This window comes from Alligator mississippiensis, chromosome 5, assembly GCF_030867095.1.
Source record: "Alligator mississippiensis isolate rAllMis1 chromosome 5, rAllMis1, whole genome shotgun sequence".
NCBI classification, from domain to species: Eukaryota; Metazoa; Chordata; order Crocodylia; family Alligatoridae; genus Alligator; species Alligator mississippiensis.
In genome coordinates, this window is record NC_081828.1 from 190,110,262 (window position 1) to 190,123,546 (window position 13,285).

Consider the following 13,285-nt stretch of genomic DNA (forward strand, 5'->3'; position numbering starts at 1 on the left):
AAGATGTAAAAATTAGATCTCTATATTACTGAATTCTCTGAAAATGTTTTAAAAATAGAAACTTACTGATGCAATGAATCAGAACTAATTCCCCAGAACCACAAATCTTCTCATATAATTAAAATTAATATATCTGTTCTTCCTTGCCTTTCATTTTTGGAAATTTACATTTAAAAAAGAATATAATAAAATTGTAAAACCTTCAAGGCATGCTTGAGCTTCCTTTAATTTTTTTTCTGTAGCTACAGATAGTAAACGAGACAGCTCGCCAAAGCTGCGGACTCTAATGGTTGATGCAGTGAGGAGAAGCAGTGGTTGACCATCCTTGTCTTTGTCTTCAGACTGAACAGTTGTTCCACTAGAAGAATAAAATAATACCTTTGTTAAGGAAGAGCACTTATTACTGGCAAATTTTAAGAAAACAGGCTAGGCCCTTCCTTTTTGGAACCACCCTTTAGGTAGTTGAAGGCTGCTAACAGATCCCCCTCAGTCTTCTCTTCTGCAAATTATATAAACCAAGTTTCCTCAGCCTCTTCTCATAAATCATGTGCCCCAGCCCCCTAACCATTTTTGTTGCCCTCTGCTGGACTCTTTCCAACTTGTACACATCTTTTCTGTAGTGGAGGGCCCAAAACTGGACACAGTACTCTAGATGCAGTCTCACCAGAGCAGAATAGAGGAGAATAATTACTTCCCTCTCTCTGCTGGCAACACCCCTATTAATGCAGCTCAGTATGCTGTTAGCTTTCTTGGCAGCAAAGGCACACTATTGATAAAAATCCAGCTGATTGTCCACTGTAACCCCCAGTCCTGTAATTTGTTTCAGTTAGGAGAAAAAATTGTGCCAGAGTTGAAGTTTTCTTTGACGTGCTGTTTTTATTTACAAAGTATACAGTATATAAAATCCTGTCTTCCTGAACACAAGAGAAAGCATACATGCCTGCTCTGTAATAATGTCTATTCAACCCTATGGCAATTTTTCCAGATCCAGCTGCCAAGCTACATTCCCAGTTTTGGCGTGGAAGGAAGCCATGCTTAAATCCTGTCACCCAATACAGCTTTAGTTCATCCTTATGGATAATTCTGTGTTTACATCTGAGACCCAACTATATCCTCTGTTTCTTGCATTTGCATCAGTACCATGCAAGGTCCCATCCCAAGACCTACCTAGTTTAGCACTCCAGTCTGCAGCCCATCTTCCGCCTATGATTAAGGAACTACACCATACTTTTAAATCATGACTTTATATCATATACCTTTGAGCTATCTTCAAGTTCTCTCTAACAAAGTTGTAAGCTTCCACTTGTCAGTTATAAAGTTTCTACACATCAAAATGGTCTCGATCCTTTTGTTCCTCTTCCCATGCCAATTTTTCCACAGCACTAGAATTTAATTTAGCTGTTTCACTCAGTTCTTATATTATTGTCAATTCCTCTCATTCTACAAACTGAATTTATCTGTTATAATTGTTCAATTATGTAATAAATTAATTAGAACCCCCCCTTTTCCTTTATAAGCATGAGACACTGTGGTCTATGACTTTTTGATTTGTACTAGAGGTAAGACTTTACCCTCAAAGTCCTTGTTAGAGTTTATCTCTGTTAGAAAGTTCCAAACTCATTTGCTCTCCACTATTTCAAGGAGAAACTTTCTATGGCATTCAGATTGTTGGCAATCTCCAGTCATTGCAGACTGAAACTCATGTAGCTGAACTTCACAATTGCTCCGGACATTTTGTATTTGTTTCTTCAACAGAGATTTCACCACTGCCTGCAAGCTATTTCTCAGCCCTTGCTCAGAAATCTCCAGATGCTGCTTTAATTCCTTTTGTGAAGACTCCAGCTCCTGTTTTAGTTCTTGTTTTAATCTTGTTATGAAGTCTTCAACTGTTCCTTTAGATCTTGTTAAAATTCCTTTTGCAAACCCTCCAGCTCCTGTTTTACATCTTGCTTCAATTCCTTTTGACCATCCTTAATTTTTGCAAGCAGTGCCATCGTTTGTTCCATCTTAGCTTCACAGAAATACCAGCTCATGATTTCTGTTCTTGGAAACTGGATTCCACCCCTGACAGCAGCATTACCTCTTCTGACACAAGCAGCTAGCCAAAATCAGAATCCTGCAAATTGTTTCAGTTAAGAGAATCATATATTTCATAGAAATCACAGAAAACAGGGCTGGAAAGGACCTTGAGAGATCACCACAAGAAAGGATCGACTGCATTGATCCAGATGGGTAGCTGTTTTTGCCTGTTCTTAAAAACCTTCAACCATGGAAATTCCATAGTTTCTCTAAGTAATCTATTCTAGTGCTTACAGATATCCTTACAGACAGAAAAAAATTTCCAAAGGCTAACTTAAAATTCCTTTGCAATTGAAGCACATTCTTTTAGTCTTAGTCTCGGGGACCTGAAAAAGAATCTATGCCTTTCTTTGCAGTAACCTCTTACATATTAAAAGACTGTTGTAAGATCTCCCCTAATTCTTTTGTTTACTAGACTAGATTAAGTCAGCTCTCCACTCTTTCCTGATAGGTCATGTTTGTTGCTCTCTTCTGGATTTGCTCTAGTTGGTAAACATCTTTCATGAAGTGTGGTTTCCAAAACTGTACACAATATTCCAGTTGAGGCCTCACCAGCACTGAATAGAGTGCAAGAATATTATCACATTTAACATGACACTGTTTATACACTTCAGCACGGTGTTTGCTTTTTTCACCAGAATATGGCGTTGTTGGTTTGTGTTCAGTTTATAATCCAGTATACACTCCATATCCATTCCTACAGAACCGCTAGTGTTTAGGGGTCTCTGACAATTTCTTGGCAAGTGATCTAACCACAACTGTTTGAATGATAGACACTGCCATCACTGTTGTGTTTGCGAGTGATTACAGATGCCAACAGTACTAATGTTGTTTGTATTAATGAGATGTTAGCCATGACACATCTCATGCACGCATAATATATAGGAGACTTAGGCACACTTTAGGCTCTTCCAGGCTCTAACATAGATTGCAATGGAACTTCAATGGAAATTAGGTTTCTAAGTGCTTGATCTGGATCACTTCTGAATATACTTACAAATCTCAGTTTAGATCCCTGAGGAATTGTTTGGGTCAAAGTGGAAGCACTTAATGATCCTAGGTGCCTATGTATTTCTGCAGGTGTTGAAGTAGGGTTGACCCATTCCCAATCAAAAACCCCAGAAAATGATAAGGATGACATAAGAAATCATGCAAGTAACTCCCAAGTTTCACAGTCAGATATCTGAAGCAGATTATTGGCACAGGGGAAAAAGGATTCTCAAAGAAAGCTAGTGTTAAGACTTCTACAGAGAGGACTGAAAAAGTCTGGCCTGAGAAAGCTCTAGGAGAAGAGTTCTGCAGTGAACTGTGAGAGCTAGAAAAAAAACAAAATCTTTATACTTCGGTTGCAGTTCACAACCAAGTTGCTGAAAGATACTTTAAGAAGTTAGTTTGAAACTCTGAAACACAAAAGTTTTGACCAACATTACAAGCCAGATGGTGGAAGAAACAAAAATAAAACATATTTCTCCTGACTTGACTCTCTTTTCTAAATACTAATAAACTATGCTGGCTTGCCAGTAGTGAATGTTATCCTAAAGGAAATGTTTAGTTGATGTCCCTTATCAAACAAATTTAGCAAAAATATATATAAATATGTTAAAGCTGATAACTGAAATACACAATTATTAGAAAATTCAGAACTATGCTGCCCAGGGACACCAGCATTCAAGAACATGCATATGAATCACTGTGGCAGTGATTCTCAACCAGGGTGCCACAACAGGTATCAAGATCAGATTGGGACAAATCCCCCAAAATGTTTGTGCAACAAGACCTACTAACAGCTTGTCCTCTGTTATCGTGGCAGATGTCTACACGGTTATCCTGTGATATTCTCATGGGGTTTACAAACCAATTGGTCCCCTAGGCATCCCATAATGCACTGCTTCAGCCCCAACCCTGCCCCCTCTTGACATGGGCAGATCTAGAATTTTGAAAAGAGGGATGCAGATGGTGAGGTGCATCATCACATATGAAGCAACATGGTTTTCTTCAGTTGGAAATAAAGTAGTAACTTTACTAGTATGTTCGGGGTCTAGGGATGTATTGAAGCAAAAAGAAATATTACTTAATTGGAATGTGTTAAAAACAATCTGTAGGGCTGTAAAATAGGAGCTTCATAAACGTGGACCAAAGGATAGCTTGATTGGTAGAATATCAGGACCCTTAAAAAAAGAGTTATTAACACCTGTGGAATCATAGAGCGCCCCTCTATCTGGGCTCTGGTCAGACCGCAGTTGGAGTACTGCGTGCAATTCTGGGCACCACACTTCAAGAGGGATGCGGATAACCTGGAGAGGGTCCAGAGAAGGGCCACTCGTATGGTTAAGGGCTTGCAGGCCAAGCCCTATGAGGAGAGACTGGGGCACCTGGACCCCTTCAGTCTCCGCAAGAGAAGGTTGAGAGGCGACCTTGTGGCTGCCTATAAGTTCATCACAGGGGCACAGAAGGGAATTGGTGAGGTTTTATTCACCAAGGCGCCTCTGGGGGTTACAAGAAATAATGGCCACAAGCTAGCAGAGAGCAGATTTAGACTAGACATTAGGAAGAACTTCTTCACAGTTAGAGTGGCCAAGGTCTGGAACGGGCTCCCAAGGGAGGTGGTGCTCTCCCCTGGGGGTCTTCAAGAGGAGGTTGGATAGGCATCTAGCTGGGGTCATCTAGACCCAGCACTCTTTCCTGCCTATGCAGGGGGTCGGACTCGATGATCTATTGAGGTCCCTTCCGACCCTAACATCGAAGAATCTATGAATATGAATCTATGGAATGAAGAGTTAGGAGGGATTAGGTAGAATATAATAAGCCATGAAGTCAATTGACTCTTTCAGGAATGCCCGACTAGAAATCCTGCTACCACTGGCAGGAAGTTGGTTTTAAACTTTGGGTGGCCCATGAACTGAAGGGAGGGTTCAAATGTGCCAGTGTACCCCCCAGGATCTGCCCCTGCCTTTTGAACTCTGGCCCTGACTGCAGAACTCTACTGCCCAGAGGTGTCAGGCCTCAGTTGGCCACCTCCCATCTATTAATTGTGTTGCAGTGCAACATGCTAGGCATTTTGTGCTTGCCACCCAACCAAGACCAGCCTCGGACTCTGCATCCTCTGAACACCACCAACCACTGGGAACCTCCAGGACCCATCAGACCCATCCAGAATTTCTGTTCCTTTATATACCTATCTAGGAACCTCCAAAATCCCTTTGACCCATCCAGGACCTCTGTACCCCTACACACCCATCCATTCTTCCTCCACCACGGGCCCTCAATCCAACAAGTCCAGTACCCCAAACAAGCACAGCAGCAACTGGACCCAGGAGGAGGTAGCTGATATAATTGTCAAGTGGGGCAAGATTGAGAATCAGAGAGCACTTCATTCAAGCCACAAAAATAAGATGGCCTGTCAGCAAATCACCAAGAAAATGGCAACTTGGGTTTATGACCTTGACTAGACTCAATGCAAGTCCAAGTGCAGTACAGAGGCATAAGTTTGTGAAAACATGAGACAGCAACCACGTCAGGCGTATGCAGGGTCCCAAGGACCCACTATGCGGAGCTCTCCCCCATCTTCACATTCATCAACATGGTCAGGACAGATCCCAGGGATGGTAAGTGTGAGGCCACTGTGGAGGCCTTTGACCTCCTCTACAGCCATGCCCATGCCTCCAGGTTTTACTCAATACCCTTCTGTCCCTTGTGGAGACCCCAGCCTTCTCAGGTTCAGCCTCCCTTTTCTCTGGCTGCAAACCTTCAGCTCTGGCCTACTGATTTGGGTCCAACCCTCTTGACTTCAGCCTTGTCAGTCAACAGTCTCTTTGGGCCATTCTGGCCCTTGTGTCTCTTGCTGTGGGCTCCTGACCCCAGAATTCACCTTTCTGGGCAGCTGGGTCCCTGGTCCCTGCCCTTCCGGGCTGATATCTTCTGTCCTTGGACTATGGACCCTATTTCTTGCCCCTCCTGGGCTAGGAGTTTGTCCCTCTTGGGCTACAGGTTCCTGACCCCAGTTCTTGCCCTCCTGGGCTATATGGTCAGCCCTCTTGGGTGCTCACCTACAGTCAGCCTGTTCTATGCAGTAGTCCCTTGAATGTAGTAGCCCCTTAATTGGTTGCAAGTATTCCACTTTTCTCATTATGTAGATCCCTGCCTAGGCAGCAGTGATTCCTGGCTGCCTGCCCCTCACAGCTGACCTCCATTTAGCTGCCCTGGGTCCTAACTGCAGAGTTCTTTCCTCTTAGAGCAACAGGAACTTCCTGTCATAGAGGGGTGTCTTTAATGATCGCTATGTGATCTTTAACTGTCATTGTGTTGTAGATCCAGCTTCAGGTATGTGGTAATTGATGCCATTTAAGTTAATCACCTCTGCCACCCCCTGCCAAAAATACAATGCCTTTAGTGCACAGAAATAGTGACAGTCCTCCCTTAAAGCCCTATCCTCAGACCTAGAGTTCAATATAAGGTACCAGTTCTGGCTTCATGTCCAGATGCTAAGTTCCACCACCCCCACAATTACTACACCCTACAACAGAGCCATCAGCATCCCAGGATCTTACAGCTGCACCTCCAGAAATGTAATATACCTCATCCAATGCACCAAATGCCCTGATGGAAAATATGTAGGAGAGACCAAACAACAACTGTGCACCAGAATGAACGCACACCGGAAATCCATCAAAGACAGAAATACCCAATTACCAGTGGGGGCACATTTCTCACAGGAGGGCCACTCTCTCTCCAGTCTCTCAGTCCTGATCCTCAAGGGAAACTTACACAACACTTCCCAGAGACGAGCCTATGAGCTCCATTTCATCAACCTGCTGGATACTAGAGATCAGGGACTAAACATAGACATTGGATTTTTGATACATTATAATCTGCCTGGCAACTGACTCCCCAGCCCAGCCCAGCCCAGCCCCTGGCTTCTTTACTTTTCATTCCATCCAGGAAGAGCACACACCAACTGCTGCAGCTTCCTTAGCCTGACGAAGGGTTTTTAAACCCCAAAGCTTGCTTAATAACTATTCTCCAGCTATTTGGGTTGGTCTAATAAAAGAGATCAAATTCACCCAAGGAACCTTGTCTGCCAAGTTCCCTACCTTGCATTCACAGTCATTCAGTTTTACTGGCTTAACTTAGCCTCCTACCTGAGAAAGTAGCAGGAATGACCATCAGCCCCTTGGTAAACAACGCATTGTATAGGCGAAGCATTTTGAGTGTGTAAACAAATGAGAAATAAAGTGGCTTTTAGATCTCTGAGTATAGGCGGCAGAGGACCAGGGCTAACACGGGGCAGCAGGTAGCGCCACAAGGCACCCCAGCCGTGGGTTAAGGGCAGCAGGGGTGGGGAAGGGTAGGCATGCAGCCAAGACAACAGCCCAGCTTCTGGATGACTGACTGCCCAGCACGGCAGGCAAGTATCAATCTATTTTGGGAAGGGGAAGGGGAAGGGGCTGGGGCAGATTGCGGCCCCTGTGGTGAGGAAAGGAGTGGGGCACAGGCGGGAGCAGGGGCTGAGGTGAGTGGGGCCCCGGCTGGGCTGGGAGGTGGGACAGTTGGAGCCTGGGCAGCTCGTCCAGGGGACCTGGGGGCTTCCACCACTGTGCATACCCCGGCAGAGGCCTGGGGGCATGTGCCCCCCTGATCTGTGCATGAGGCAGAGGTGGCTGCCACTGCACACTGGGCTTTGCTCCCTGCTGCAGCTGCCCCAAGAGTCACGCAATGTCACGTGCCTGCTGCTGCAATTTGATCAATCAATGGGCTGGCAGAGTTGTGAGATATACAGACACTTGACTACCACCAGATACACTGGTATGTGTGCTCACATGGTTCATTCAGCTATCCTTTAAACCTGCTTTGATAGGCAATGTGTGAACATGTCAGTTCTACAACTTCTCCATTGTGGGAAAAGTTGCAGCACTACCAGACCCGCACTGAATGCAATATCTGTTTATAGCCTACTTTTACACATGCTCCGGAGGTAGGAGGGGTGGTGCTTTAATTAGAGCGGCTCCGAGATTCACTCTAATTAACATGCCACCATGTTTCACGTATCAGCATCCTGCGCTTAAAAATGGCAGCTTGGAAACTTGAACTAAAGCTCATTCGATGAGCTTTAGGTAAAGCGCCCACACTGCCATTTTTAAGCATGGGGACGCTGATACATGAGACGCAGGAGGCTGCTGAAGCATGGCAAATTGCCACGCTACAGCAGACTCAATTAATCCAGTATGCCAGAGTAGCGTTCCAGTGCATTGGAGCAGTCTCTGTGCTCATGTGTAGGCACCCTTGAACTCTAACAATACTAGGTGCACCCACAAAATTATATACTGACATAATTTGAGACTCAGTTGGTACAACTACAGCAGGACTTGCAATGTTTGTTTAACATCAAGGTTAGATCATACCACTGGAAAACATTTGTGTTGGTTTGTATTAGCACTTCCATCACTGCTGGCACTGGCAGGGCTGCACCAGTACTAAACATGTGGCATAAGAATTCCTATAGCAGGCAAATATGCCTTCCCACTTTAGGAAAATATCAGAGATTATATATAGCTGTGATGTAATGTCACACAGAAAATACTAATACAAATACAGGCAGTCCTTGGACTTACGACACAACTGGTTCCTGAAAACAGCATCTTAAGTCAAAACGTAACTCAGAACCAATTTTCTCATAAGAAACAATGTTATAAATGGGGGATTGGTTCCTGAACCAAGGCCCGATACCCTATTTTCACTAAAAATACCCCAGAATTTTGTACTCGATCACTTATAGATGAGTAACATAGCTACATTAATGTATTTATATTGTAAATAGCAATCATATTGATTTGGAAGGACTTCTTCGAGATGACTTTGCTGGACTTTTTGAAAAGCTCTTGGGTGGACCTTTTGAAGGGTTCTTGGCTGGAGTCTTCTCAGGAGTCTTGTCTGCTTTCTTAAAGAAAGCGTCCAAGGAAGTTTGGACAGATGTTCTCCAGGGAGATTAGTGACGCAGTGAACTTGTTTGCTGGCATGGCATCACATCGGATCAAGCGTTGTAAGTTGAAACTGACATCATAAAGTTGAAACAGGGTGTCAATTTATAAACGTTGTAAGTGCGAAACATTGTAACTTGAAACGTAAGTCGAGGACTGCGTGTACTTCCAGAGTGCTCCAAGATAAGGGTTACAATCTAAACCTACCATTTTCACTGTGAAAAGGTGTTCAGAAAAAAATAAAATACAAAAAGAGGACATTCTTTATGGAAACTGAGCACTTTTTTCCTTTTACTTTGTAGCTCATGTTTAATATATGCTCCAAAAAGCACTGTGATTCAGACTTACCTGATTTCATAACCTGACTCAAATACTGAATAATCCAAGCGTGTTTTCCATTCAAGTGGCTCTCTGAAGACAAATGCTGCTTCTTGAGGATGTCTATAATGAAAGCCCTCCGTAAACTTAATAATTTCATTTAGGAGAGATTCATTCAAAGGGGTGATTTCCAGTGTGCCAGGTCCAGAACCAGCAGAGGTCCACTGCGCTGCTCTTGTCAGTGTCACTCCCATGGCACCAACCAATATCAAGGCTGTCTCCCTAAGCAAATAAACACATTTAAAGGATAAATTATGTAAGACCTGAAATTCAATCTGTAAATTTAACAGTGAGAAATAAGCATATTTTATATTATTTATTTCAAGGGAGTGACATCAGCCATGGTGGAGGTTGGGGCTGCAAATGTAAGTAAAGGAATAAGGAAGTCTAGGGAATCTTAATGAACAAAATGGGTTTTATGAAGTTTGCAGTGGAATTAGCAGTTGCTTTTCAGTCTATTACAACTTATGTTAGGAAACTTGGCAAAAGAAGTGGAAAGCAGAGCGTACACATGCACGCACACACAGTGGAAAGTACAGTGTACATATGCACACACACAAATGAAAAGCAGAGCCCGCACACCCACACGTACACAGTGGGAAGCATGGCGTACACACATGCATGTGCAAACACACACAGTGGAAAGAAGAGCGTGCCCATGCACACACACGCACAGTGGGAAGTGGGGCGTACACACACACACACACACACACACACACAATGAAAACAGAGCGTGCGGACCCACGTGGACACCGCGGGAAGCAGAACATACACACGCAGATAGTGGAGAGCAGAGCATATGTATACACTGCAAACAAAACAGAGTACGCGCGCGCACGCACGCACACACACACACACACACACGCACAGAGGGGAAAGCAGAGCGTGCACTCCCCTCCCCTCCATCTACCCGCACAAGGGGTGGAGGGCCGGCCGGACACCCGCGCCCATGCGGGGCAGGGGCAGGGGCAGGGGCAGGGGCAGGGAGAAGGAGCCCGCCCGCCCGCCAGCCCGCCCGCGGTACCTGCCGGAGCGGCGCCCGCGCTCCCTGAGCCTGAGGGCGGCGCGTTGCCCGGCGACGGCCCGGTTGCCAGGCGATGCGGCAAACACTGGCGGCCCGGGGGGGGGCGGGGGGTTGGTGCCGCGCGGAGCAGGACGGCGGCGCGCAGAGCGCGGGCGCGGGCAGGCCGGCCCGCCGGCCGGCCGCCGAGCAGCATGGGGTCACACACGTGTCACAGGGATATGCACAAGGAGGCCACTTTTTTTGTCGTTTTGGCATTTCCTGATCTGGTCCGGGGGGGTCCGGGGCCACCCGCACTTGGGAGCCGCCCGGAGCGGAGCGGGGCCGTTTCTCCCCAGACAGGACCGGGCAGCCCGCTCCGCTCCGCTTTCCTGTGGGGTGGACGCGAGCTCGGGGCAGCTCTAGTCCGACCCTCGCCCCCTCCACCATCCCAGCCTGGGCTTCCTCCAGTCAGGCTTGAAAAGCCTCCAAGGAGGGAGAGTCCACAGCCTGCCTGCGAAGCCTGCTCCAGTGCTTTACTGCCCTCCTTGTAAGAAAGGTTTTTCCTAACATCCGAACTAAACTTCCCTCGCTGTAGCTTGAGACCACTGCTCCCTGTGCTGTCATCTGCCAGAACTGAGAACAGTCCAGCTCCATCCTCTCTGTAACCCCCCTTCACATGGTTAAAGGCAGCTATCAACTCCCACCTCCGTTTTCTCCAGACCGAATAAGCCCATTCCCTCAGCCTCTCCACAGGAGTCGTGTCCAGCCCCCTAAACATTTTCGGTGCCCTCCGTTGGACTCTCTCCTAGGTTCCCCCTAATCTCTCTGCACTTCCTAGGCCTCTCTCCTTTTTAATGGTCTTGATGTCCCACCAGTCAAGCCGTCCTCTCCTCGGCAAGGCCCTGTCTGTCTCGTAGCCCCTCCTGGGCACGCCTCTTCTAGTCCACTGCCCCACAGACTGCTTTTAGCTCTGGGTAGAAACCTTAACTGAAGTGTGGTCATGTTAACTCAGATGTAGAAGTGACTGACGGTGAAGTATCGGAGGCACAGGCAAGACGCTGGGGAAGGCTAGCTTTTGTTTTGGAATCTGTATGAGACACATTTAACTATAATGACTACAGGATTAACTATGCAATCTCTGTGGACTATTTTTCCATAGTTTGCTATGGTTTTTTTTTTAACTTAAATATATTCTCAACCTGCACCTTCCAATAGTTACTTTTTTTTTTAAAATTTGATCATAAACTGAACAATATAGTGTTGAATAAACTAGCATGTTAGTAGGGGTCTACTGAACTCGAGGCAGCAGCTGGGTGATTTTGCAGGCAGACCCCAGGGCCAGCAGCCATGTTCAGGGGGTGCTCATGGCAGGCCCACCCCACCAGGCACACACACTTCTAGCCCTGCCTTTTAGTGCTGATTGGCTACAAGGGCTGTCTGTCATATGGCCCCACCACCAATTTCATAGATTTCATAGACATTAGGGGCTGGAAGGGAACTCAAGAGATCATCAGGTCCAGCACCTCGCCATAGGCAGGAAGTCAGCTGGGATTAAGTGACCCCAGCAAGAAATAAATCCAGCTGTTTTTTGAAGGAATCCAGAGTAGGTGCTTGCACCACCGGTGTGGGAGTTTGTTCCAGACCCTGGACCAGAATCTGGACCCACACACTGTAAATAACATTTTTCTAATATCCAGTCTAAATTGGCCTTCCTGGAGTTTATAGCAGTTAGACTTTGTTATCCCTTGGGGAGCTCTGGTGAACAGATGTTTTCCCAGGTCCTGATGTACCCTGCTTATGAAGTTGTAGGCTGCCACCAAGTTCCCCCTGAGATTTCTCTTCTCCAGACTGAAGAGTCCTATCTCCCTCAGCGTCTCCTCGTACGGCCTTCCCTCCAGGCCTTGGATCATATGAGTGTCTCTCCTCTGGACTCTCTCAAGCTTCTCCACACCCTTCCTGAAGTGGGGGGCCCAATACTGGATGCAGTACTCCACTGCAGTCTCACCAGGGCTAAGTAAAGCAGGAGGATGACTTCCTTGGTTTGCTTGAGATGCATCGGTGGATGAATGCCAGAGTTTGGTTAGGTTTGCCTGCCACTGCATCATATAGGTGGGCTTATATTCATCTTGTGGTCAATCAAGACCCCTGAGTCCCTTTCAGTCATGGTGCTAGCAAGTGTAGCACTGCTGAGCCTGTAAGTATGCTGAGGGTTCTTCCTACCGAGGTGCAGCACCTTGCACTTCTCTGTATTAAAGGCCATCCAGTTTTGGTTGGCCTACCTTGAGAGTGTGTCCGAGTCGGCCTGTATCCCCAGCCTATCTTGCGGTGTGACAGCTCTCCCACATAATTTGGTATCATCCATGAACTTAGCCAGTTCATATCTGACTCACAAATCTAGATTGTTGATGAAAACGTTAAAGAGTACCGAGCCCTGAGGGACTCCATTGGTAACACCGTGCTACATTGATTTGCTCCCTTCAACTAGTACTCTTTGGGTCCAACCCCATAGCCAGTTGCCTAGCCATCAGACCATTTGATGATCTAGGCCACAGTTCCCCAGCTTAACCATGATGGCATCATGGGGAATAGATCAAAGGCCTTCTTGAAATCCAGATAAATAGCATCCACATCATCTCCTTTGTCCAGGACATGTTACCTGGTCATAGAAGGAGATGAGGTTGGTCAGGCAAGACCTGCCAGTCACAAAGTCATGTTGGCTGGCATTCAGAAGCTTGCTTTCTGTTAGTCTGGTGTTAATGGGTCCCTTGACAATTTTCTCCAGAATTTTTCCAGTCATGGATGTTACAGTGATTGGTCTACAGTTCCCCAGCTCATCCCTTCTCCCTTTCCT

At 46.1% G+C, this 13,285-nt stretch overlaps 1 protein-coding gene across 3 annotated transcripts in view; it reads right to left on the reverse strand.

Annotated features, from left to right (window-relative positions):
- The window catches only part of ODAD2 (outer dynein arm docking complex subunit 2), a 195,115-nt gene extending 184,538 nt beyond the window's left edge, over positions 1 to 10,577 (reverse strand). Inside the window, exons 1-3 of one of the 3 annotated variants that reach the window (XM_059729109.1) lie at positions 10,456 to 10,577; positions 9,402 to 9,653; positions 201 to 358 (exon numbers count right to left, since the gene is read on the reverse strand). In XM_059729109.1, coding sequence (XP_059585092.1) covers positions 201 to 358; positions 9,402 to 9,625 — 382 coding nt within the window. In that variant the 5' untranslated portion in view covers positions 9,626 to 9,653; positions 10,456 to 10,577. Of the gene's footprint in view, positions 1 to 200; positions 359 to 9,401; positions 9,654 to 10,455 lie in introns of those variants that run through there. The other 2 variants (XM_019498106.2, XM_019498108.2) reach the window with 2 other exon arrangements.
- Positions 10,578 to 13,285: the final 2,708 nt, after the last annotated feature.